At 40.5% G+C, this 26555-nt stretch overlaps 1 protein-coding gene across 1 annotated transcript in view; it reads left to right on the top strand.

Moving 5' to 3' along the window:
• The window catches only part of NPNT (nephronectin), a gene marked incomplete at its 3' end in the record, with an annotated part of 74763 nt that extends 49097 nt beyond the window's left edge, over nt 1-25666 (top strand). Inside the window, exons 11-14 of the mRNA XM_079707566.1 lie at nt 16069-16155; nt 16647-16745; nt 23904-24160; nt 25556-25666. Of these exons, the coding sequence (XP_079563692.1) occupies nt 16069-16155; nt 16647-16745; nt 23904-24160; nt 25556-25666 (554 nt within the window). The remainder of the gene's footprint in view (nt 1-16068; nt 16156-16646; nt 16746-23903; nt 24161-25555) is intronic.
• Nucleotides 25667-26555: the final 889 nt, after the last annotated feature.

Here is a 26555-nt window from a genome sequence, read left to right as displayed (position 1 = left end):
TTTGTTTTGTTGATGGTTTCTTTTGCTGTGCAGAAGCTTTTTAGTTTGATGTCATCCCACTTATTATTTTATTGCTTATGCTTTAGGTGTCATATCAAAAAATCATTGCCAAGACCCATGTCAAGGAGCTTTCTTCCTACGTTTTCTTCTAGGAGTTTTGTGGTTCCAGGTCTTATGTTCAAGTCTTTAATTCATTTCAAGCTAGTTTTTGTGAGTGATGTAAGATTAGGGTCTGGATTCATTCTTTTGCATGTGGCTATCCAATTTTTCCAGCACAATTTATGAAGAGACTGAATTTTCTCCCTTGAGTATTCTTGGCTCCCTTGTCAAATATTATTTGACCACATGTGCTTAGGTTTATTTCTGGGCTCTTGATTTTGTTCCGTTGGTCTATATGTCTGTTTTTATGCCAGTACAATACTCTTTGATGACTATATCTTTTTAGTATAGCTTGAAATCAGGAAGTGTGATGCCTACCACTTTGTTCTTCTTTCTCAGGATTGCTTTGGCTATTTGGGGTCTTTTGTGTTAGCACATTTTTTTTTTTACAGCTTTATTGGAGTATAATTGCTTTACAATGGTGTGTTAGTTTCTGCTTTATAACAAAGTGAATCAGTTATACATATACATGTGTTCCCATATCTCTTCCCTCTTGTATCTCCATCCCACCCTCCCTATCCCACCCCTCTAGGTGGTCACAAAGCACCGAGCTGATCTCCCTGGTGTTAGCACATTTTTAATAAGCTTTTTATGATGGCATTTCAACCACAGGCCATGGCTTGAATAAGAATAAAACTCATAAAATGAATTAGTTATACAAAGTGTAAGTTATATATCCCTATTGTTAAATATTGTAAAGAGCTATATAGAAGCCAGTCAGTTGGGCAAATAAGAATGTGAATAGAAATGGAAGGAGTATCACAAGTTATATAGTAGATCACAGCTTCTATCCAGTATGAGAATTCTCCTAACATATTCATATTTACTTGAAAACTCTCAGAGATGGGGAGCTTAATATAGCACGTGCCATTTAACTTTTAACCTAAGTGTTCATTCATTCAATCAGTAAACATTTTTAGTGTGTTTTAGAATGCCAGGCCCTATATTAGGAATTGGGCTTACAAAGGTAAAACAGAAAACCTTATAGTCTGGTGGAAAACACAGTTGCCCCGAAGATAACTGTGGTACTGTGTTAGTGGGAGAGATTTGTGTGGGACATTATGGGGGTAGAGAGAAAGGGTACCTAACCCATCTTTGGCCGGGGACAGTTTGGGGAGTGGGGAGGCTTCTTGAGTGAAATGGGGCAAAGGGGATGAAAAAAGGGGGGGGACATTATAGTTCATGGGGACCACACAACAGAGGCACAAGCGTAGGAAGCAGCACAGCATGCGCAATGAACTACCAACAAACTGGCAGTCTGAGCCAAGGATTGATGAGAAAAACTGGACAGCTACCCCTTGTATTTACCGTAAGCTGGTGGTTAAATCTAAACTGGAGCTAGGTTGGATTTAAAGATTCCAGATTTTTAATGGGTGACTGGGTACCACCAATGGTGATAGAGGCTATAGGTAAAGAAGAAGTTTTGAAGGAGGAAGAGGTTGTTCCCTTATTACCAGAAGAAAATTTGCAATTTTTCAACCTCTTTTTGAGCCTTTTAATGTGTTCTCTTTTTAAAAGTCTCTCTTGCTTCCCATTATTCCTCTCTATACCAACACACATACGAATTAAAAATAGCATTGAAGGGCTTCCCTGGTGGTGCAGTGGTTGAGAGTCCGCCTGCTGATGCAGGGGACACGGGTTCATGTCCCAGTCCGGGAAGATCCCACGTGCCGCGGAGCAGCTGGGCCCGTGAGCCGTGGCCGCTGAGCCTGCGCGTCCGGAGCCTATGCTCCGCAACAGGAGAGGCCACAACAGTGAGAGGCCCGCGTACTGCAAAATAATAATAATAATAATAACATTGAAGTTCACCAACAGAATTTAGCAGGATGAAACTGGGGAGACACGGAGTTCCGATGATGTTTGAGAGCACTTGTCCTAAGAGAGTGTGATCTTAAAGACATGCCCTGGGAAAGAATTACCTTGATCCCATGCCAAGGCTGTTGCATGCCACAGATAGCATTGCTGCCTCTGGATATTCCTGCCAAAAATTAAATTCCACGCTCATTTCATCTTCAGCCCTAGCTGCTGGTTAATGTCAGCATGGATGAGGATATTTTAGACACTTCTTAATTTGCTGTCTGGAGACTTTAGCATATATTCCAAATAAGGGAGTGGTTCTAAGTTTTTAATTCAGAACAAATAACTAGTATTTATTCACTGTGAAAACAGAAAGGAGCTTTAGCACTATTTTAGTTCAACACCATTTATTCATTGACTATTTTCTTCATTTCTGGCATAATAATTTCTTAAGCCATCCTTATTCTCCACTGGTCTGAGAGTAGACTTTGGCTCTCCTCATTCCATGAATTTTCAGGTGATGTTAATTACAGCCACTGTTGGGCAGTCTCCAAATAGCCCCATACTTCAGTTGTGTTTTTCTTTACATTGAAAGATATATATATATATATATATATATATATATATATATTTAATGGAAGAGGTTGTTAAACAGAACTTTCCCCTGTGATGTGTATATATATGTGTGTGTGTGTGTGTGTGTGTGTGTAGGTATGTATTGTCCCCCAAGAAAAGACTATAAAGATATTCTAAAAGGAAATCAAGGAAGAAAAACAATTATAGCACAAGTACATCTCTAGCCCAGACTTCTCCCCAAACTCTAGACTTGTATATCACCTGCCTGTTTAACTGCTCTAGTTGGATGAAGATACATGTCTCAAACTCAACTTGTCTAATCATTCCTGATCGTCACCCCAAACACATTCTACTCACAGCTTTTCCCACCCCAGGAGATGGTACCTCCATCCTACCAATTGCTAAGGCCAAAAAACTTAGAGTCATTTTAAATTACTTTTTATACCCACATCGGAGCTGTATGGCAATCCTTTCAGCCCTGCCTTCAAATTACATCTGAAGTGTGGCTATTGCTCACCATCGCCAGGGCTACCAGTCTGGCCCAGGCCATCCTTCCCCCTGGTGTACAGGTCCAAAATCCTTTTTCCAGATAAGTAATACAGCATTTTTCTTAGATTTTAGAAAAGTAATAAGGCGCATTTGCTGTATAGCACACACTGAAGCATATTAATGTTTCTACAGGGAAACATGAATATTTACACTAATTTGGCTACTAAAGCCATTTAAGTTAGGTTACATGAAGGTTAGATTTGCCACCTAATGAGTTTATGGAAGCAGCTTTTGGATTTGAGAATGACGGGTGAGGACCCACGGATCTGTACTGCAGTAGCCTTCCAGCCGGTCTGCCCGCTCCCACCCTTGTCCCTCTGCTGTCTCTCCTCAACCCAGCAGCCAGAGTCATCTTTTAAAACTTAAATGAGACCACCTGGAGGGGTGGGATAGGGAGGGTGGGAGGGAGGGAGACGCAAGAGGGAAGGGATGTGGGAACAGATGTATATGTATGACTGATTCACTTTGTTATAAAGCAGAAACTAATAAAAAAATAATAATAAATAAAATAAAATAAACTTAAATGAGATGTCATTGTTCAAAGCTCTGTATTAGCACCCACTTCCTTCAGTGAGAACAGAAGCCCTCCCGGCGGCTTCCAAAGTCCTCAGATCACATCTCCTAGCACTCTTCCCCTCATTCACTTCACTCCAGCCTCCTCTCTGTTACTCCAGCTTCTCCCATCTTAGGATTTTTGCTCCAGCTTTTCCCTCTTTATGGAACACTCCTCCTCCGGCTATCAGCTTGTCTCACTTTCTCTCCTCTTCATGCACATCTCAACTTGCCAGTGAGGCCACTCTGACCACCCCCTCTTCAATACTGTGACCTCTGCAGCCACTGCCAGCACACCTGATCTCACAACTCTCTACTGTTTTTTTAAATAGCATTTATCACCTTCTATATACTATCTTGTTTACTTATTTATAATGTCTATTTTTATCTCTTCTGACTAGAATATAAGCTTTTTTGAGGGGCAGGGGTCTTTCTCTGTTTTGCTCATTGGTATATCTCAAGAACCTAGAATAATGCCTGGCACATAATCAGCAATTGAATACTATTTGTGGGACATAGAAGTGAATGATTAGATCAATCACTCATGACATTTTAAAATAAAAATTATCATCATGTAATCAATTTCCATACACAAGCTAGTTTAGTAACACATTAAATCTATATTTAAGAAATAAAAAATATTCTTTCCTGATTGTTACTTATTTTTATAATATGTAATATGGGGAGGTTTTTAATTGTGCTTCCACCATCTTTTTCTCTCTTTCTCCCTTTCCTCCCTTCCTTTTTGGAGATTGATGTTCTATTCAGTGGATTATTAAATCTGAAAAGTCAAAGTTGGTGAGAAGGAAAACGATGTTAGAGATAATGTTTCAAAGTATATATTTCCTAGCTCCTGAAACTAGCTCAAATAATTTTTCTGTTATACTTTTATTATTTATTTTTGGCCGCGCTGGGTCTTCATTGCTGTGCACGGGCTTTCTCTGGTTGCAGCGAGCGGGGGCTACTCTTCGTTGTGGTGCGCGGGCTTCTCATTGTGGTGGCTTCTCTTGTCGCAGAGCACAGGCTCTAGGAGCACGGGCTTCAGTAGTCATGGCGTGCGGGCTCAGTAGTTGTGGCATATGTGCTCAGTAGTTGTGGCTCACAGGCTCTAGAGCGCAGGCTCAGTAGTTGTGCATGGGCTTAGTTGCTCCGCAGCACGTGGGATCTTCCCAGACCAGGGCTCAAACCCGTGTTCCCTGCATTGGCAGGCAGACTCTTAACCACTGCACCACCAGGGAAGTCCCGGGAGCATTTAAATAATACATGATTAAGGAAATGACTTTTTATGTATGATATGAAATATTAAACAGGTGTTTTTAAAATAATTTTAACCTGAGGAACCCTAGGTTTTTCAGATTGTGTGAACAGAATTATAACCAGATGTATTTTCAGGGCTAGTCCTATAGGCATGATTTTTTTTTTAAATTTTTTTGCTGTGTTGGGTCTTCGTTTCTGTGCGAGGGCTTTCTCCAGTTGTGGCAAGCGGGGGCCATTCTTCATCGCTGTGCATGGGCCTCTCACTGTCGCGGCCTCTCTTGTTGCGGAGCACAGGCTCCAGACATGCAGGCTCAGTAGTTGTGGCTCAGGGGCCTAGTTGCTCCGCAGCATGTGGGATCCTCCCAGACCAGGGCTCGAACCCGTGTCCCCTGCATTAGCAGGCAGATTTTCAACCACTGCACCACCAGGGAAGCCCTATAGGCATGATTTGAGCAACACTAAAGTTACCTGATATAGCATGAAATTCTTGTTCCTTCACTAATGGGACAGACCAGTGCTTCTCAAAGTGTGTTTCATAGAACATTAGTTCTCTGGAATATTATGCAAGTGTATGCCTAAAAAAGTTCTGAGGTCAAATAAATTTAAGAGACCCTTGGTTTAGCCACTTAAATAGGTTTGTTAAGTGTGGGACTTTTCAATATGCTAATGGTCACTGTGAATCTCTTGGAGAGGTATATGATGTGCATCATTTCCTGAGTGGATTTAACTGGGTTTATTTAGCTGTTGGGATTAGAGTTTATTATAACCCACTTCAGATCAGGCTGGGCTGAACTAAGAATTATAGAGACCATGCTCCACAAATCGAATAGCCTTCTACCATTGACTCTCATTTGCATGGTTTCTGAGACCAGGGGGTTGATCTTGGACTCTGGAAGAGCCTGGGGTGGGGAGGGGAGAGCAGAAAAGTGCTGGGCAGACTTAGAGCAAGAAAGGCAGATTTAACTGGTGGGCTGCCTGTCTGGACACCAGAGGTATGCTGTAGGGGATTGCTAAAAAGTTGGAGACCAAGTGAACATCAAAGATAAAAATCTGGTATAAGAGCAGGTAGGAGCTATCCCAGAGCAGAGAACATAAGAAAAACATTATGTAGAATCCAAAGTAAAGGACATTAGGGGAAAATGCAATTTCAGTCTAGCAATACCATGAAATAGTATGAAGTAATGTTTTTTTTAAAAAAAATGTTTAATGACTTGGGAAAGTACCTAGGTTATAAAAATGTTAAGTGAAAAGAATATACAAAACTGTGCATACCATTTGATCCCAATTACGTGTAAAATACACGTCTTCATATGTCTGGATGAATATAAAAGTCTGGAAGAAAAAAGAAGGGCCAGGGGTAATAGAATCCCGCTCTCCCAGCAGGAGAGTTGAGTTGTGTGTTTTGAAAAACTACCCCGGGGGATTCTGATTGTGAATCATGTTAACTTTATTTAGAACTTACTGGTTTTTAAAAATTCATTCAAAGTTTTAACTTATTTTTAACCTTTCAAAATTTCTTTACAATTGAGCACGTCAGATCTGTCCAGTTTTAGCTAGGAAGCTCTGCAAGGAATATAATAGCACTTGGATCAGGAAGTAGATTTTTCTCAAAGTGTTATCAGAAGCCCAGTTGAACCAGAATAACCTAGGGTGCTTATTGAAAATGTAGATGCCTAATCCCTACCACCAACTTACTAAATCGGACTTTCTAGGGAAGCACGTCTCAGTCTTTAGTGTGTGTACAGGTCACACAGAGACTTTGTTAAAATGAAAACTTTGATTCAGTGGGTCTAGGTTAGGGCCTGAGATTCTACATCTTTAACAAGCTCAGAAGTAAGTAACACTGCTGATCTGCTGACTACACTGAAGAGTAGGGCTCTCTAAACCATAATGGCAGCTCCATCCCAGCAGAATCATGTCTTGAAGGGAGACAGAATTAGCCAGATGTGGGTTGTTTAAAATTGTGCCTAAAATATAGCATATAGCATCTGGATCATATAAAGAAAAAAAGTGTTGCAGAGTAAAGATTATAGAATACATTGTACTACGTATCAGGTGCTCTTATGAGTGGCCATATAAGAAAACCAGACTCATTGTTGCTGTGATGTTCATGAGAATGTGTTGAAATTCCAAGCACCACCAGTAAGAACAAAACTGTTTGCACTTTAATGATTGCTGCTTTGCTGCCTGCTGTCCACAGGTTTTTTCTCTCATTTCCCTTTTACAGATTTTACAGAGTCTGGCTGGTCTGATCACATTGTTCTTAGTCATGGAAATATGATCTTTTCTGATTCTATGTAGTGATGAGTGAAAAGATTGTTTCTGCTGAGGGGTGAACAGGTCTTCAGACTATTTTGCTTTCTAGTAAACCGTAAGGCCTAGAGAGACCCTGAGAAGATGCCTGACATCTCCCTGAAGATGAAATTTCAGCAAGTGTTTTGAAGGACTGCTTGTAGGTCAGATTCTGGTGCTGTGAATTCTGAAAGTTTTCAAGGCATTTTATGTATATTTTAATTGGATCCTATGATGGCTGGTAAAGAAAAAAATAGCTCTTTCCGGAAAGTATAAATTGAGTTCTTGGTGAACATGACCAAAGTCAGAAATCAGATTTTTTGTTGAGTTTTATGCACATTTGTCTACAGAGTTGTAATGAAAAGTATTGTGCCATAGCCACTCTGAGATTTGGGGCATGTTACTAAATCTTCCTGTGACCTTGTTTCCTCCTCCATAAGTGGTGATAATAATAGCATCTACTACATTGGGCTGTTGTGAAAATTAGGTGAGAGAGTGCTTGGCATATAATAAGAACTCAATACACAATAGCTATACTACTTCTGTTGATGTTGTTGAATTCATTTATATGGTAATGATAACATTTCCTACTTAACTCATAAAAACACAGCCCTATTTTGTGTTCTGGTTTTGAGTTTATATTTTTCTGATGCTTTTTATTGTGGTTCATTACAGTTTTAATGTTCACAATATTTTAAATGTTATTTTTGGCTAACCAGATCCTTTAGAAACAAATTGATTTGCAAGTATGAGCTATTAGGGGAGCAGAGAAACTGAAAATAGAAAGCTGCTATTTTATAGACCCTTTACTTACGACCAAATAATTGGAACATCCTGTTTTATTTAGGTGTTTACGGTACCTAATTGAACAGTTGTGATGTTAAAACAGAGACAGCATCACCTCAACTTCTTTACCGAGCAAATAGTAACAACAGCCTTTTCAGAGATGAATCTGTCTAGATGAGAAACATACATGATGGGTCTGATAAATATCTGAAATAAAAGCTTCCTTTCTTCCTCTAAAGTGATTCATTTGGCCTGAGGGCATTGACACCTGTCCCCCACAGTAAGTGGGCTTCTGTGTCACCTCGGGGGTGTTCGTGCCACACTCACCCAAGCAGCTATACTGTAGTCAAATAGTGGGCTATGGCACCGCCTGCGTTCTGTTCCAGTGCTCGGACTCAGTCCTGGCAGCGCCTAACCTTCTGACTTCCTTTGGCTTAGAAGAGGGCAAGGGGATAAAAACGGTTCTGGTGGCAAAACCCAGGGATCTTTAGAGATGACAGAGTGGGGATGAAAGGCAAGGGGTCTAAGATGCCATCGCTTGCCTCGCCCCTGCATCCCCTCTCTCGTCTCCTTCCTTCTTCTCTCCCTCCACGTTCCCTGTCAAATGATCTACTGATCTAGAAAAGCTGAGTCATCACCCTTATGGCCACACTTAGCAATTGTTCCAGGCAGTGCTTCAAGTTGTCCTGAAACTTTATTAGAAGAGAGAGAAGGGAGTCACAAATTGGGGCTCATTATTGTTAGCTGTGTGTACGTTCCACCTTTCACTAGAGATTTAATTTTTCCCAGTTCTGCTCTTTACTCTCAGCCCAAAGGTGTCTTTTGAACTTTTTGGATTTTTCCTACACAGTGAAAGCTTTAGCACACAAGGGCTTATTTCTGTGGAGCCCAGCAGCCTTTTGCTGTTTGCTAGTAATCAGTAGATGGCTGGGAATTTTCTCTAACATAGTTAAGGAAATGTCAGAATCTCGTTTCCAATCTTTTTATTTGCTTCTCTCTGGTAATTTAAAGCTCTAATGTGTATGTTCTTCATCTGGAGAGGGAAAGAAAGAAAGGGGCAGAGGAGAAAAGGGACGGGGGGCAGAGAGAGAGGAGGGGAAGAGAAAGCGGTGTGGAGGGGAGACGCAGGAGGTGGCCTCTTAAAACCCTTGTCACTCATCCGCACTCTGTCATCTCTAAATTTCGCCACCAGAAAGAGCCTTCAGGATATTAGGAAAGTTACATACATACCATTCTCTTCAGATGAACTAAATCCCTAAGCATAGAAAGAATTTAAGACTGTGTTATCTTTAATCTTTTAGTCCAACAACAAATGCCAGAACTGGCCTGGGTAATGTCATGGGAGCCACCCTAGAACAGAAACAGAATTTGCAAACCTACCTTTAATAAATTGTGCTTACATTCTGCTATAATGGTTACTGTTTGGAAGAAGTCTGGCAGTGGGAGGTGTGTGTGATAATATTTACATTTACTTCACTGTGCTTACTTTTTTTTTTTTTAAGAAGATGTTGGGGTAGGAGTTAATTAATTAATTTATTTTTGCTATGTTGGGTCTTCGTTTCTGTGCGAGGGCTTCCCCTAGTTGTGGCAAGCGGGGACCACTCTTCATCGCGGTGCGCGGGCCTCTCACTATCGCGGCCTCTCTTGTTGCGGAGCACAAGCTCCAGACGCGCAGGCTCAGTAGTTGTGGCTCACGGGCCTAGTTGCTCCGCGGCATGTGGGATCTTCCCAGACCAGGGCTCGAACCCGTGTCCCCTGCATTGGCAGGCAGATTCTCAACCACTGTGCCACCAGGGAAGCCCAACTGGGCTTACTTTTAATGCTTTTTGGTAAAAATATGCAGTTGACTCTTTGGGAAACTTCATTCATGAACGCAGGCTCTACATTCATATTATATCCCTGGGGAAGATATATTTAATAGAATGTTCTGGGATGGAGTTCCTTTTAAGAAGTTTCTTGCTTATCTGTGTGGCCAATTCTTCTCACAGGCTCCAGGCCTCCGGGTTCCCCAGCCGCTAGGAATGTACTGGGCCCCTGAGCCCCAGCCAACCATGTTTTTATCCGGCTGTCTGCTGGCTTCAGTGCCTGTACGTTCCCTGTGTTTTAGTTCATGCGGAAGATTATAGTACATACGTCTTGTTGGATGAAACGTTAACTAATGGAAGAAAAATGTTTAGGAAATCTTCTAAAGAGTCTATGAACATTCTTTTTTTTATGTTAATTTTGGCCATAACTGCCCTCTGACAGCCACTCCCTCCGCCCTCCTGTTCATTCTCTGTGCTCCAGCCAGAATGATGTACCTGATCTTGGCGCTCCTCTGTTAGAATCTTTGAGACTTCCAGTTTCCGCCAGAATAAAGTCCACAATATTTACAGAGCTTTAAAAGGCCCTGCAACGTCTGCCTGCATCTCCAGCTTCATTTGGTTCCCTCCTTCCCTCCCCCTTCCTCTCCCCCTGTGAGCTCTACACCTAGAATGATGTTTGAGTTCTCACCCGTTCACTCTCTAGGGCGCTAGCTCATAGTGACTCATCCTTCAGGTCGCAGTGTAAGCAGCACCTCTCAGAGATTTTCATGCATCTTCCTTCTGGGCTAGCTTAGACAGCCCCCCTTCTCCCGCTCACCACCAAAGCTCACATAGCATCCTCTAGTTCTCCTTTAAAGCATTCATTACCTGGGAGATTGTTAGATGTCTGTCTTCACCTCTAGAATGTAGATCCCATGAAGGAAAGAGTATGCTCATTGCTTCACAAAAGTGAGCCCAGGGCCTCGTACTCAGTGGATGGTCAGTTTCTTGATTGAGAGCATTAATAAGTGGATGGAATAGAGGGAGGGAGGATGGACAGACAGATGGTAGAGGAATTGTGTTGTTAGCATTTCTCTTATCCTTTTCTAATCTCTAAAATTATACCATTCTGATTCTAAGGATTAATGGTCCAACTACAGAAAATATCAGATATGTGTTTGTCTTTATAAATATAAATATTTGTGTGTCTGTGTGTGTGTTAGCATTTCTCCCAGTTATAATTCTATTTTTAGATAAGGCTAGTCATGTTTGTTTTTTATTTTTTTTTTTTGCTGTACGCGGGCCTCTCACTGTTGTGGCCTCTCCCATTGCGGAGCGCAGGCTCAGCGGCCATGGCTCACGGGCCCAGCCGCTCCGTGGCATGTGGGATCTTCCCAGACCGGGGCACGAACCCATGTCCCCTGCATCGGCAGGCGGACTCTCAAACACTGCGCCACCAGGGAAGCCCTAGTCATGTATTTTAATTAGCATTTTCTGCACTGAATCAAAGAATATGTTTGAATTTCACAAATACATCTCAATTTCATAGCCTCACATTTAATAACAGGTATCAAGACTATTCAAAGTTCTCTGTGAGCAATCAAAATACAAATAACAGACATATAGCTGCTATGGGGTAGGAGACTGTGTATATACTCTGACAGAACTCTCTTTTCTTTCAATGTTTTAGGTACTTTTTTTTTCATAATAGAAATCCTTTTTATAAACAATCTTAAAAAATACAGAATTACAAAAGACAAACCAATAAATGATAAAACATTACTTTTATTTCCAGTACTCAGACCACTTCTATTAGCATATTGGTGTATTTCTTTATTATTATTACTGATGTATATGGACATGTAACATTACATCGGTTTAGGTGTCCAGTATGATTCCATATTTGCATATGTTACAAAAATGATCACCACAATAAATCTAGTTAACGCTTGTCACCAAACATAGTTATAATTTTTTTCTTTCTTGTGAATGGAAACTTTTAAGATTTGCTCTCTTAGTAACTTTCAAATATGCAACACAGTATTATTAACTACAGTCACCATGCATACATTATACGTCCTCATGATTTACTTATAACTGGAAGTTTGTACCCTTTGACCCCTTTCACCCATTTCATTCACCTCCTACCTCCTGCCTCTGGTGGCCACCAATCTGTTCTATGAGCTTTTTTTTTTTTTTTAGATGCCACATATAAGTGAGATCATACAGTATTTGTCTTTTTCTGTCTGCCATAATAATACCCTTAGCCTAATACCCTCAGGATCCATCCATGTTGTTACAAATGGCAGGATTTCATTTTTTTATGGCTGAGGAACATTTAATTGTGTGTATGTATATACCACCACTTCTTTTCCCATTCATCTATTGACGGGAACTTAGGTTGTTTCCATGTCTTGGCTGTTGTAAACAATGCAGTGAACTTAGGGGTGCATATATCTTTTCAGATTAGTGTGTTCACTTTCTTCAGATATATACCCAAGAGTGGAATTGCTGTATTATGCAGTAGTTCTATTTGTAATTTTTGAGGACTCTCCATAACGTTTTCAAATTCCTATTCCCACCAACAGTGCATGACAGTTCTCTTTTCTCCGCATGCAAATAACCATCTGTTATTTCCTGGGCAGTCAATTTCCTGAATTGTTCAAGGGTTGGAGTACTGACCCTCTGCACAGTTGAAAATCTGCATATAACTTTACATTTGGCCCACCCCATCCAAGGTTCCATATCATGTGGTGGATTCAAACAGCTGTGGACGGTGTGGTGGATCTCTTGCACACGTTCAGTGAAAAATACCCATATGCATAAGTGTGGACCCGTACAGTTCAAACTCATGTTGTTCTGGGGCCCACTGTCTTTTTGATAGTAGCCATTCTAATAGATGTGAGGTGATATCTCATCGTGGTTTTGATGTGCGTTTCCCTGGTGATTAGTGATGATGAGCGCCTTTTCATGTACTTTTAGTATATCTTCTTCGGAAAAATCTCTCTTCAGATCTTCCCATTTTTTTAATCAGATTGTTTTTTTTTCCTATGGAGTTGTATGAATTCTTTATATATTTTGGATATTAACTCCTTATCAGATAAATGATCTGCAAATATTTCTCCCATTCATTTTTGTCGATCATTTCCTTTCCTGCGCAGAAGGTTTTTAGTGATGTAGTCCCACTTATTTATTTTGCTTTCGGCGTCAGATCTAAAAAAATCATCTCCAAGGCCAGCGTTAAGGAGCGTAACGCCTATGGTTTTTATTCTACGAGTTTTATGATTTCAGGTCTTACGTTCCAGTCTTTAGCCCATTCTGTCATTTTCTGTGTGAAGTGTAAGAAAATGATCCAGTTTCATTCTTCTGCATGTGGCTGTCCAGTTTTCCCAACATTATTTATTGAGGAGACTGTCCTTTCCCCATTGTATATTCTTGGTTCCTTTGTCATATGTTAATTGACCATATAAGTGTGAAGTGTGGGAGTGTATTTCTTATCACTGTTTTTTCTAGTCTGTGTTTTTTTGTTTGTTCATCTGTTTCTCTTGTACATAGTGGAAATTATTTCACTTAATATTTTTATGTAAACTGTAAAACATACCAGGGAGTGAATAGTGAACCTTCTTTTGACACTTCAGTGGGATGCTTACCAACCCATACTGGTACGCGTAAGGAAGGAGGATTCGTTCAGTACTTTGGCAGAGCTACAGACTGGAGCACACAAAATTGTAAGAACTAATAGCTGCTGAGCATTTCAGGTCTAAATTCCTTGGCATGTTTCCCAGTGAATTGCAATGAAGGTGTGCATGATCGTCCGCTGCTAAATTAAAAGGTTCTTAGAAACCAAGAGCCTAAAATACTAATAACCAGCTGGCACTTCACGAGTTGTTAGATAACGAATTTTCTGGGTGACTGTTTTCCAAACATGTGGTCTCATTCCTTCCTTTTAACCTCCTCCCGTCCCACTTTCTTCGTTTCTGAGCATCCTACAGACACTGTGAACTCCTTTCTCTAATGTTCTCGAGCACTGTCTTTGTACTTACTGCCTGAAATACTCCGTCTTCCCCCACTCCAGCACTTTGCTTTTTGCTTGGAAGGTTTCATGTTCTTTCCCTCTCAGACTGAATGGTGCTTGCTCAGAGAGGATGTCCTTGATCTTTTATAAAACAGGTCCCTGTGCCAGGAAACCTTTTTAGGATCCTCTCCCTCTGCACCAAGACTCCATTTACCATTTGACCATCCTTCACTTGGAGGGTGCTGACAAACCATCATAATGCCCCTAAAATATGGTACTGTAAGATTTGAACTATTACAATACAGAGATGATTTCTATAAGTTACAACAAGAGAAGGGAACAAAAAATGTTCTGTAGAGTTGTGTGTGTGTGTGTGTGTGTGTGTGTTTTAACTTTCTCTGTCATGAGAAATGAAGCATGTATGCCTACAACTCTGTAATATTTCTAGTAAATAAGAGGCAGTCTCCCTCTCAGAGCTCCAAGTGAGGAAAGGAAAGCTGGAATTGGATGTCATTGCTGTCAGTCATCTGAGTGTAAAAGAGGGCAGCCCTTTGCCTCTCCCAGGGCACCTGTGATCAGGCTGTGGCCCCAGATCTTGTCCGTTGACCCGCTTCTCTTCTTCCATCTTTCTCAGGCTGTGTGTAGAGGGGTATATGTGAGTGGGGGGAGTGGAAGAGGAAGGGGCTTCACTGTTTGGACTTTTGCAACAAAAGGGAAAAACTTCAAAAGCAGTAAGCTCAAAAAATCAGTGCAAATACTATGGATTCGTTTACTTGATTTAAAAAATTACTGCTAAAAATAATTGGAACATTAATGAAAAAGAACCCTTTTGACTGATGTGTGTTCCTTGGTGTTCTACATCTTTTACTCCCCGCCTTATAAAAATAGAGCTAATTAATTTAAGTTCTGGCAAAGAAAAGGGAGGATTCCCTGATCTTTGGCCAAGAATTCCCCTCCACTACCACCAACATTCTCACACACTGCCCACTCCCAACCAAGCTATCCTCCCTGACATCATCTGGTGTTTTTCCATCCTAGTTTTCATCAGAATTTAGAGTTGTGGTGTTCTTTTATCTACATGTTTAATGTTTGCCTCTCCCATTAGAATGCAAGCTCCACAGGGGCCAGGTCCTTGTTGGTCTTGTTCACCCTTTTACCTTGTCTCCTCGGGACCTACCCCAGTGCTTGGCATATGGGTGGCGATCAGATGTACATTGAATGAATGAGCAAATAATGACTTATACGAATCCATTTTTTAAAGTGTATTTTTCAGCTCTGTCCCACTTGTTTCATTTGAGGAAAAGGGTTGACAAAGTACGTGGGTTTCTGACAAGACCTTCCCATTCATTCAGTAAACACTTGTTGAGTACCTGTCACTAGGTCAAGCCCTGGGAATGCCACATGAGTAAGACATGATCGATGCCCTCCAGGACCTCAGAGACCAGCAGAGGGAGAAACACACATGTGTGTAAATAACTGCAGTTCTTTAGGAAAGAGTGTAATAGAGGCGTGTAAACATGAGCCATCAGAGTACGAGGGGGAAGATTTGAATTAGCCCAGAATGTGAAAGTTTTCACCCAGTCAGTGATATTTACACTGACCCTTGAACAGAGAGGGGAAGTTTGGCTGGTTAATTACCAGGAAGAAGAGCATCCCAAGCTGGGGATGGGGTCAGAGACGTCAACATGAATGGCATATTTGGGCAGTACTGTGTGTTTTGGGGGTGGATTGTGAATGCTGTGCAATTTGGAGTTTGGATTTGATTTTAAAGGAGCCAAGGAACCTGCTTAAGCCCAGAAGCCATAGCATACATAGGGTTCACTGGAGAGTAGTCCATGTTTTGGTTAGAAAGTCAAACCATTCGCAGCAATTACGGGCATTTTTTTTTCCCATTAAAACAGCCTTAATTTAGAGTTCATAATGTATCTTTCATAGACAAGTTTTAGAATTTCATAGAGATATTTTGCTCACAATTGGTAACTGTTTTAAAATGTATTTTCCAGATAAAGACTTTTTAATGTATTTTATGTTGAATTTTAGAAACTTTTGAAATCCATTTTTTAAAATTGTACCCAGATAAATGTTACAGTATAAGATCTCTGCAGAACAAACTTCATGAATCTTCATGTGAACTGTGATTAAATAATTTGGATTCTTCCAGATGAGTGAAATACCTAGGTCTTTTCCCCCTGCCCCATCGGTAAAGGTAATGCTTCTTTGTCAATGCCTCATCGAAACAAAACAAAATGCCTCTCTCTCTCTCTCTCTCTCTCTCTCTCTCTCTCTCTCTCTCTCTCGTAGTTCCACGGCAGCCTTCAAATGACTTGTTTGAAATATTTGAAATTGAAAGAGGAGTCAGTGCAGATGATGAAGCAAAGGATGATCCAGGTAGATCCCTATATTCTTAGTACCATTATAATGACATTTTATTTTTTCCCTCCATTTCATTAAAATAACTTTTAAATTGTAGATTGTTCGGTTACATCTGGGAAAATTATACATTTTTTTTTTACCACTTGGTTTCCTCTGGAGTTAAATCAGTTGAGCAAAAACAGTGAATCATCATTATCTTTTTTTTAAAAAAAATTATAAAAGCAGCATTTAAGCTGAGGAGGAAATCATATTTTATAAGTGATGTAAGAAGGTCATAATTTGGCAACAATTGTGTGTTCTATTTTTACAGCTGAGCACTGATGCACAATTGTGCTGAGAAAGGATTCATGTGATTTCCTTTTGAACTCATGAAGAGACATTCTGGTGGGATAATTAAGTGCGGACAGGAGAGAACACTTGTACAGATACGCCTAGTTCACAAGTTCATTTTTGTCATTAGCTGTTGGGTTTGTGGTCTACTCATGTTTCTGGTTATTGCCTTGCAGGTGTTCTGATACACAGTTGTAATTTTGACCATGGGCTTTGTGGATGGATCCGAGAAAAAGACAGTGACTTGCACTGGGAACCAGTGAGGGATCCAGCAGGTAAAACCATTCATCTAACCCTAGTACACATTTCGGTTGGATCCTATCTGAGGACCCCAGTTCTGCTAATCAAGGATACTATAACGCAGCTCTGTGTTTACTTAATAGAGAGGATAAAGAAAGCTTGTCCAGCATTCATGTTCTGTTTTTTTAGGTGATCTGAATTTGTTAGCTATCAATTAGAATTTTAAGTAGACAAGCAGTTTATTAAAAGGCCAGCTAATTTCTCTCAAAAAAAGCTTTGTATATATAAAACATGTAGACTCATTCTAAAATATAATTTTCAAGTTACATTCCTAAGCATAAAAATAATATTGTGGTACAGCAGCCATCATAGTGGCCTGTGGTTATTTTCTTGATTATGTCTTTCTTTTTTAAGATGTAGCAGAAGGAGACAGTGGAAATTCCTGCGAAGTTGTGAATATCTCTTACAGTCTAATTTTCAGTCTAATTTGGATGCTGGAGAAATTAATTATAAATTACCACCACTTATTCCACAAGAGAATGTTATAAGAAAGGGAGATTTAAATATAGTCCCTTGGAAAATTAAGACTTGTAAATTGCACACTTCCTATGAATCTATAAAGTTTTAAAACTTACAATATGTTTTGTCATCTTATTTCAGGAACCAAAGCTAGATATTATTGTTGGCTTTTTACCCTCCCTTTAGTAGTTAAATCTTATATGGGTGAGTCCAACTTAATGGAAGGGTGAGGAGTTTGGTTTCTTTTTTTCCTTTTTATACTCCTGATTCTAGACTTAGAAATGAAAGATACAAGACATGAAGAAAAAGTATGTTACTTGTTTTTAAAAGCCTAGTTCCTAAATACCATCCCAAGTGTACAGATAGAGCACAAAACATGTAAAAGTTAACTTGAAGATATGCTCTGTTAAAACCAGCTCTTCTCAACAGTCAGTGTGCACACAGGTCAGCTGGGGGCCTTGTTAAAATGTAGATTTTGATGCATTTCTCACACGCTCCTTGGGGATAATTTTAGGGCTCATCCTTAATGCACATGTTGAGTAGCAAGTTATTAAAGAATTAGTGCAAAAATATATTCATTAGATCCCCTAAGATTGAAATGTTAGATATTAAAAAATGAAAATTTGAGGTAAGCTTTTAAAAAATGAGTATCCAACAAACTCAAAGGAATTTTTAGATTTAACTATAAAATAATTTTTAATGCCCCGCCCCCCATGCACACATACCAGTACACTCTCTCTCATTCTCACGTTCTCCCTCTCACTTATTTAAGGTTAACTCTAAGCCAGACCACATTATTATTAATATCATAGATAATTGTGAATAAGAGAGAAAACAACATTTATTTAATACCAACTACAGTCCTGACTCATTCATCATCTCAGTTTTATCTAATCCTCTTATCTACCCTGTGAAGCAGGTAATATTGTTTTTGTTTCACAGAGGGCCAGAGGTTACATCAGTTTCCTAAGGCCACAGAGCTAAAGAATGGACTTCCCATCCAGGCCTCTCTGTACTGCCTGTGCAGCCATCTCAGCAGTTCAGTGCCCAGAATATCAGCAGTATAATTCTGGGGTTTTCACCACCCAGTCTGGCCTCTGTGTCCTGGTTGTGTGCATGATCCAATTAGCAGATCTCAGGCCTGTAGATTTGAGTGACCACTGACCTGGAGTAGTGTGCTACAGAAGGAAGGATCTTTAGCAACCATGTGTGATAGAATGGTGAATAATGTTCATGGTCATAATGAATAACTCTTTCAAGTAAGGTATACACTGGGGAGAATAATTCATGCTAAAGTCAGAAGAATTCATTGCACTTCTCTGCATACAGTCTGTGTAAAATGTTTGACCTTTAGAACTTAAATACTATCTTTTAGAATCAAGTTAGTACTTTTCAACAGTTTCTATTATTCGTCAAATATGTAAATGTTTAAATTTGTTGTGACCCCAAATCCACTTGCCCTCCCTCCAATAGAAAAATGAGAAGAGAATTGACAGAGTGGTAGACAAAAAAAAAAAAAAGGTTTGAAATGGTCCTTTGGCTGTGATAATACAGAACAAGTTGAAAGGAAGTGGTGGCTGCTTGGGTGATTGGATAGCTCCTGGTGATTGGCTCTGGCCCCTGAAGGATGCTCTTCTGGGGTTGCTCCAGGTTTTTACCAACAACTTGGATGAACTGGATATTGTAGGCATACTAACCAATCTGTGGATAACGTAAAGCCAGAGGAGAAAGCTACTGTGTGTGCTGACACAAACAGCATCCAAAGATTAGATCAATGGGTCACACTTAAGAGGGTGAAATCTACTGGGGATGAATACATGGTGTAGCTCATGGTCGAGAAACCACCTACACAGCTGTAGGAGGGGGAAGATGTGACTTAGCAGAAAGTGTGAAAGACTTTTAGACTTTTTGTGGGTAATAAATCAATATGAGTGAACCCTGTATCATTGCTGCCCAAAAGCTGGGTCATCTCCATAGAAATACGTATTTTTTCCAGCACGGAAAATACACTTTGGTAGGTTCTTACCAGTCTGAGAAGTATAGAGGTAATTGTAGGTCACTCAAAAGAGAATGACCTGGATGGAGAGGTGTCTCAGAGCCTGTAGAAAAACAGGTGAGGAACCCAGAATGTTTAGCCTGGAGAAGAAATAATGGAGCAGGGCAGATTTTCAAATACAAGACCGACAACATCTATCTCAGTTGTTCCGTGATCACAGGGGGATAAGAAGTCGGATCAGTAGGTGAAAACTACAGGGGGATCGATTTTTGCTCACTCTCAGAACTTTACCATAGTCAGAGCTGTCTAAAGAGAAATCAGGCGGCCATGGAAGCAGGGAGCTCTCTGTTGGTGGAGATGTTTGACTGGGTGACATATGACAAGATGTTGTTTTGAGAATTAGACAAAGGGTGGATTAGAAAGCCTCTTATACCGGCTCTGGGAGCCTCTGACTCAGAATGGAATGTCCCAGGTAATCTCAGGAGCTCAGTGAGCAGGGTTCTAGCTTGGAGAATGGATGGGAAGACCAAAGATGGCAGAGATTTAGTTAGAAAAGGTAGGAGGGCATAGCTTATGTCAGGGCGGAATCGTAGGTGGGCTTTTTAGAATGTGTCAGGGAGTTCTAACCATATACAGATTCTGACATATTCAGATGAAGAATGCTAATGAAGCTTACTTTCCGTGCCTATTTTTCTTTTAGGCAGTTCAGGTGGGGTTATGTATGTATCACATGCTAAGGCCAGAGAAGACTATAAGCAATATAATCAATTATTTTTGTGTATCATTCTAACTACCAAACTAATAGTTTGCTTGTTTCTATCTAGATTATACCATTTGTAAAGGAACATATGTTTGGATTTCCACATGATTTTTATGTTGTGCATTTCTTATCCAAGATCCAGATTTGCAAATATTCTTATATGCTGATGTCTCTAAAAATTCCTCCCTTAAACAAACTTATAACTTTGAGAAACAGCTGCAAAGTAAGTGCATTTGCTAGACACCTTCCTGGTGCTCATTAGGTTTTGTTATCACATTCAGTCTTAAACTTAATTGCGAGATAGTGAAATTAATCCATCCTCTAGGGAATGGAAAATTGTGCTCCTGGCAGATGTGATAATGTACTACAAACTTACAGCTGTGGCCCTGAACACACACCCTTCTCCTGTAGTGTCAAGGCTAAACTTGGGGCCCTTTTCCTGGAACCCTAATCTCAACCGACTCAGCACTCTGTCTGCTACTGGTAGCTACAAGGAATTTGTTTAAATATAAAATACACCAGCGTGTACGTACAACTATGTCTATTGCAGCATTAAGAAACATTATTTTGAAATACATGAAAACGGAAAAATAAATCAACAGTGAAAATAAAAGCTCCCTCCCAACCCTGGCCCCCAGTCATCCTCCCCAGATGCAACCAGTTTCTTGGTTACCTTTCCAGAGAGCTATTTTTCCTCACAACAGCCCTCTCTTCTGTACCTTGCTTCTTCCACTTAACAATATTAAGAGTTAACCTGAGTGTGGACCTGCTATATAACACAGGGAGCTCAGCTCAGTGCTCTGTGACGACCTAATGGGTGGGATGGGGCTGTGGGAGGGAGGTCCAAGAGGGAGGGGATATAGGTAGACATATAGCTGAATCACTACACTGTACAGCAGAAACTAACACAACATTGTATAGCAATTTTACTCCAAAGGAATAATAAAAAAAAAAAAAACGTGAGTAGACTTTGAAGCCAGAATGCCTGGGCTGAAACCCACCATCACCACTTACGAGCTTTGATCTTGAGCAAGTTACTTAAATGGGGTCATCAGTAGTGTCTAGTAAACGTATGTAAAGCATTTAAAGCAGTCCCTGTCCTAGAGTTACCATTAAAATAGTATTAGCCATTGTTGTCGAAGATTGTTTTGTATCAGTGCATACGAATGAATGGCGGTTACTCCATCACTTCTTAAACGTATTTAACCAGACATCCATTGAGGGACGTTTCAGTTGTTTCCAGCCTTTTGGTAGTTCAGACAATGCTGCAGTTAGTAACCCTGTCCAGATATCATTTCATTTATGTTTGAAATTAAAATTTTATCACCTATATATCTGGCAAGTGTTACAGCATCTATTATTTACCAAAAAACAACTTTAGATATTGTGATGCTTTAAACTGAATCCATGAAAATATTTAATGTAATTTTTTACTTAAACCAGTATTTTGGAATCAGAAGTGAAATTTTTATTTAATAGGTAATTTGGAGTGCTAGATCAATTTTTCCCTTAGCTATTGTTCCAACTTTGTAATACTTCCATTTATTAAAAAGGGAAAGATTCTTCATGGTAAAAAGAAAAAAAATCCTAGTGGCCACAGAGTAGCCCTACAGGGGAAGAGCAATAGTAACCTCATTTATAGAGTTTTAAATATCTATATAAAATGATTATTTGACTCTTTTATTAGGATGTCTTGGTTTTTGTTAAGTTGTCTTGCTGCAGGCAGCATCTGGCATAGTGATATTAGTATACATTCCACAGGGATTTAAGATAATCCTTGTTTTCTTAAAACTTGCAGGTTAACTGTAATAACCTTATATCTTAGTCTTAACCAAAATACCTGTGATGATTCAAAAAGCTGACTAACGGGGAGACATTCTAAATCCATCTAAATATTTTGGCTCAAAATATTGTTTGGATTAATTTGGCGAAGACGGGGGTGGAAGGAGTACAAAAAAACTGTGTTTGTTTTTGGTGAGTCAAGTGCCTGACTCAAGGATCTATTTCTGTTGGTTTTTGCTGTATTCTTGGAACATCATTTATTCAACAAATGGCATTAAACTCCTACCATACGCTAGGAGTGTAATGGGGTTTGGAGAGAGGTTGGCTCTGACATCAAAGAGTTCACAGTCTCTTTGACTGTAAGAGACCCTCTTTGACTGCGGGAGAGAAACGTGTAAACCAGTGATTGCTGTGAATAGGGGTTCAGGCAGTTCTGAACTCAAACTGTTACTCTGCTGCCTACTGGCTGGGTGACACCTTGGGTGACTTCACCTCTCAAAGCCTTAGGCTTGTTTTGCAGATGCAGAAGCTAATAAGTGTTCACTTCAAGGGCTTGTTAGCAAGGTTAAATAAGATGCTCCCCGGAGAGCCCTCGTACAGAACCTGGCCCTCACAAGTACACACAACTCACATATTGGGCCTTTAAAGGCTCAGAGAAGACTTCGTAGAGGAGAAGTCACTTGAAGAATAGGACATCCCAAACCTTGTCATGTCTTGTACAGATTAAGCATAAGGAATGCTTTTCAATGAAAGTTAAGTGGTGTTTCTACCAAAACAGTTACAGGTGTTCAGCATTCCAACTACATTTTTCCTATGGATAAGTCGGTGTTGAGACTAGTGTGTTTTTCAGGTAGCTGCAGTAAAACAGCCTGAGGGGAATGTCACTTGTACTTATACTGAGTTTCAAACTACTACTTGCAACTTTCCATCTCTTGAGAAGCACCGTCCCCCACGTCACTGCTGCTCAAACTTTTTTTTCCCCCTTAACTGCAATTCCTCTAACAATAGAGGGAAGCAAACTCTGGAGCCCTAGGGATCCAAGGACATCATCAAAGTGACTTTTCCAAAGGGAAAGATTTTACTAACATTTTGTGTTCATGCATGTGTAATGGAAAATTTCTATATTAATTATATTGTTATGGATTTGTATTTATATAAAAAATCTTTTAAACTGCTTTCCTCCAAATATTACTGATGCTCCAGGAAGATGTGGCAGGTTTCCAGAACACTTCTGCATCTTCTTGAGGTCAGGTATGAGAAGCACAGCAAACTCGTTTTTAAAGCATCCTTCTCCCTTTAAAGCATTGGTCCCCAACCTTTTTGGCACCAGGAACCGGTTTCTTGGAAGACAGTTTTTCCACGGACTGGGGAAGGAGGGATGCTTTGGGGATGATTCAAGCGCATTACGTTTATTGTGCCCTTTATTTCTATTATTATTACTTTGTAATATATAATGAAATAATTATACAACTCACCAGGAGGCAGAGCTCAGGTGGTAATGCGAGCGATGGGGAGCGGCTGTAAATACAGATGAAGCTTCGCTTGCTTGCCCACCGCTCGCCTCCTGCTGTGCGGCCCGGTTCCTAACAGGCCACGGACCGGTACTGGTCTGTGGCCCGGGGGTTGGGGACCCATGCTTTAGAGATTTTTTTTTTTTTTAAGAGGGGAGAAGAGAGAATAAACAGATCTAGTGCCCCTTTAAATCACCATCTGCTTTACTGCCAGGAGACAGAAAATCCACCTAGAAAATTCTCCCTGGTAACTTCACCACCATACCAGCCAGCCAGCATGACAGTATAATTCTAGGTGCAAGAAGATCAAGAGGTGGTGAATGTGTGTATGTCTGATCATATTTAACTGGAAATATTTATAGTGTTAGGGTGACTAATTATTGCCTGTCCCTGGCATAATCTGGACTTCTCAGGAGCGAAGTGTTTTCTGTAAATACAAAACCATAGAATTTAAGACAGCCATGGACCTAAGTCCTGTTTTTCTCCGTCAAAAACCTGGAATTCTTTACTGATGACTGGCACCGTCTGAAGTTCACTCAAACAAGAGGAGCAAAATGCCCGTCCCCGCCGTCACGCCAGCAGGGACCTGGGCGCGCGCATACACGGCCCTGCTTTTCCCCTGCAGGTGGACAGTATCTGACAGTCTCGGCAGCCAAAGGCCCGGCGGGAAAGGCTGCTCGCTTGCTGCTCCCCCTCGGCCACCTCCTGCACTCAGGGGACCTGTGCCTGTCGTTCAGGCACAAGGTGACGGGGCTGCACTCCGGCACGCTCCAGGTGTTTGTGAGAAAACACGGTGCGCACGGAGCAGCCCTGTGGGGAAGAAATGGTGGCCACAGCTGGAGGCAAACGCGCATCACCCTGCGAGGGGCTGACGTCAAGAGCGTAAGTAGACCCGCCGGGGAGGCAGAACCGGGGAGGGTTTCCTTTCAGAGGAGAACTCTGGGGTCTGCGGTGGACGCCTCCGTCTCTTCCTGAATTCAGGCGCAAGGCTTGTGCCTTGGCCGGGCGTGGTGACCCCGTGCGTTGCCTCCTTCTATACCCCCTCTGCCCCTTCGTACACATTCTTCGTGGCAACCTCTGACCACGTCACTCTCCCCACCCTGGTGAATAGCCCCTATTTTTAATGAAAAAAAAAATTGTAGGAGTTGAAAAAGTGAAAAAAAAAGTTAACAGAAACTTCAAAGGGTGGCGGCAGGGTACCTGCTTTTCCTTTTCCTTAAGCTCCTTGTACTTCAAACTTTGACCACCATGAGTTACTGTAAAGTGATTTTTTTTGGGGGGGGCGGGGAAATGTTTCTTTAAAGTCTTTGTTTTCCCTTTGCCTCAGAGATCATAGTTAAGCAGCCTTGGATGGGAACCAGAACAATATGCTTGGAAAGTATTATCCTATTCAGGACAGGTGGTGGGAAAAGCTTTGATTGAATATATAAATTTTATCCTAAGTACAAGTCATAGGTACAAGCAATAAAATGATCTATAACACCCCACTGAAATAGTGAATGTATTTGGAAAAAGTGTCTTCTTTATGTTGATCCTAAGGAAACAGTTATTAGGAAATTCTGACTCTATATCTGTAAGTATAGTGTCTAGAAACTTTTTAAAAGAAAGAATAGACTCCATGAACACAGCTTGTATCAGAGTCTTGGATTTTGTTTTACTCTGTTTCTCTTTCTTAAAATTTTTCTTAATATTTACATTGTTTGGAAATATAAAAATAAGTTGTTTCACATCCTAACATAGGTTTCTGTTAGATAAAGTACAGGAAAGATTTTGGTCTTTACATAAGTGAAACAACACTGTGATTGCATTAGGGTGTTTGATTCTATTCCATTTTAGGCAACAAAACTATATTAAATTAACCCAGAGGAGAAACTAGAAAACATCTAAGATAAGCTGCATGATTATGATCTTTCAGATCTTCGGCTCCTAATTTCTACACCTTTATATTCCATCACACTCTTTACTTCTGACTTTGGTAATCTTTGACAAAATTGTCCACTTCATAATCATTCCTAAATGGAAGTAGTCCATTGTTTAGAATGACTTTTTAAAGAGTAACTGATTCTGGGCAATGGGGTCTGGTTAACGATTTACTGACGACTTAAGTTTCTACCAGAAGGCAAGCCTCAGAGACACTGGCAACTCTGTTCTAGTCTTTCCTTCTGTTAAGTAAGTTTACTATTTAGTTCTGGGGAAAGTTTGTCTTGATTTTGCTAAACGAGCAGGCATTGGAAAGGGGCAGAGGAGGCTTGACCAGTGTGTACGTTCTCTCCCTAGGTCATCTTCAAAGGTGAAAAAAGGCGTGGTCACACTGGGGAGATTGGATTGGATGATGTGAGCTTGAAAAAAGGCCACTGCTCTGAAGAACATGAGCAACTCCAGAACTAGCAATGAACCCCCGTGTTGCTCCCTCTTCTTTTTCCAATCTTCACCTCCTGTCCTCTCCTCCCTCTTATCAGGCCTAGGAGAAGAGTGGGTCAGGAGAAAGTCTGGTTGGTGACCCACATCTTGCTGGCCTGCTTTTGTGCAATCCCAGTGAACAGTGACACCTTCCTTGAAATACAGGGGGGCATCTGTAGATGTGTCCAAAGCCATCTTTGGGTGTTACCTTTCATCCTATGTCTCGTAAGAAGGCCTTCAGTGTGTGTGACCTATACCGTCCTTCATCCTGGTTACAAGGTGTTCCTTGTAGCAAATTAGAGGAGAAGTTTTCAAAAGAAATCTGTGCAAATGACCATTCTGTTATCTGTTCAGTGTTGTACCACGAGTAGTATTGACTTCCCCTAAGATGCGTTGTACAATGTGCTTGTGAAATTGGTTTCTCCTCTCCACTTGGTAGTTCTGGTCTGACCTGAACTCTGACTTTTACTGCCATTCACTTTATAAAAGAAGGGTATGTAGCATATCAAGATGCATTTATTCTTGTTATCTGTATTTTTCTTTTAAAGACAATTATGTAGAGTGGGCACGCAATCCCTCATTAGTAGTACTGTGTTTTGTGTAAATGTGTTATTGGTATTAAGTAGTTATGTGTTCCTAATATTTACAGACTCTAGTTGCAAGGGAAAGGCAGCTTATGATCTCTTGAGTTAAAAAAAAATACATGGTGGAATGGCATCCAGTTCCATGACCTTATATTGGCAGCAAGAGAAAATTGGAAGAGGTGTCTGTGGTTGTAGGGAGATAAATTTTTAAACGGCCTTGAGTTTGATCACTACAAAGTAAGAGACAGGAAACTGTAGTTAACATGTAAAACCCTCACTGTTTCAGGTTACAC

The sequence above is a fragment of the Hyperoodon ampullatus genome (assembly GCF_949752795.1).
Source record: "Hyperoodon ampullatus genome assembly, chromosome: 1".
Classification (NCBI taxonomy): domain Eukaryota; kingdom Metazoa; phylum Chordata; class Mammalia; order Artiodactyla; family Ziphiidae; genus Hyperoodon; species Hyperoodon ampullatus.
This window is presented reverse-complemented; position numbering and strand designations above follow the sequence as displayed.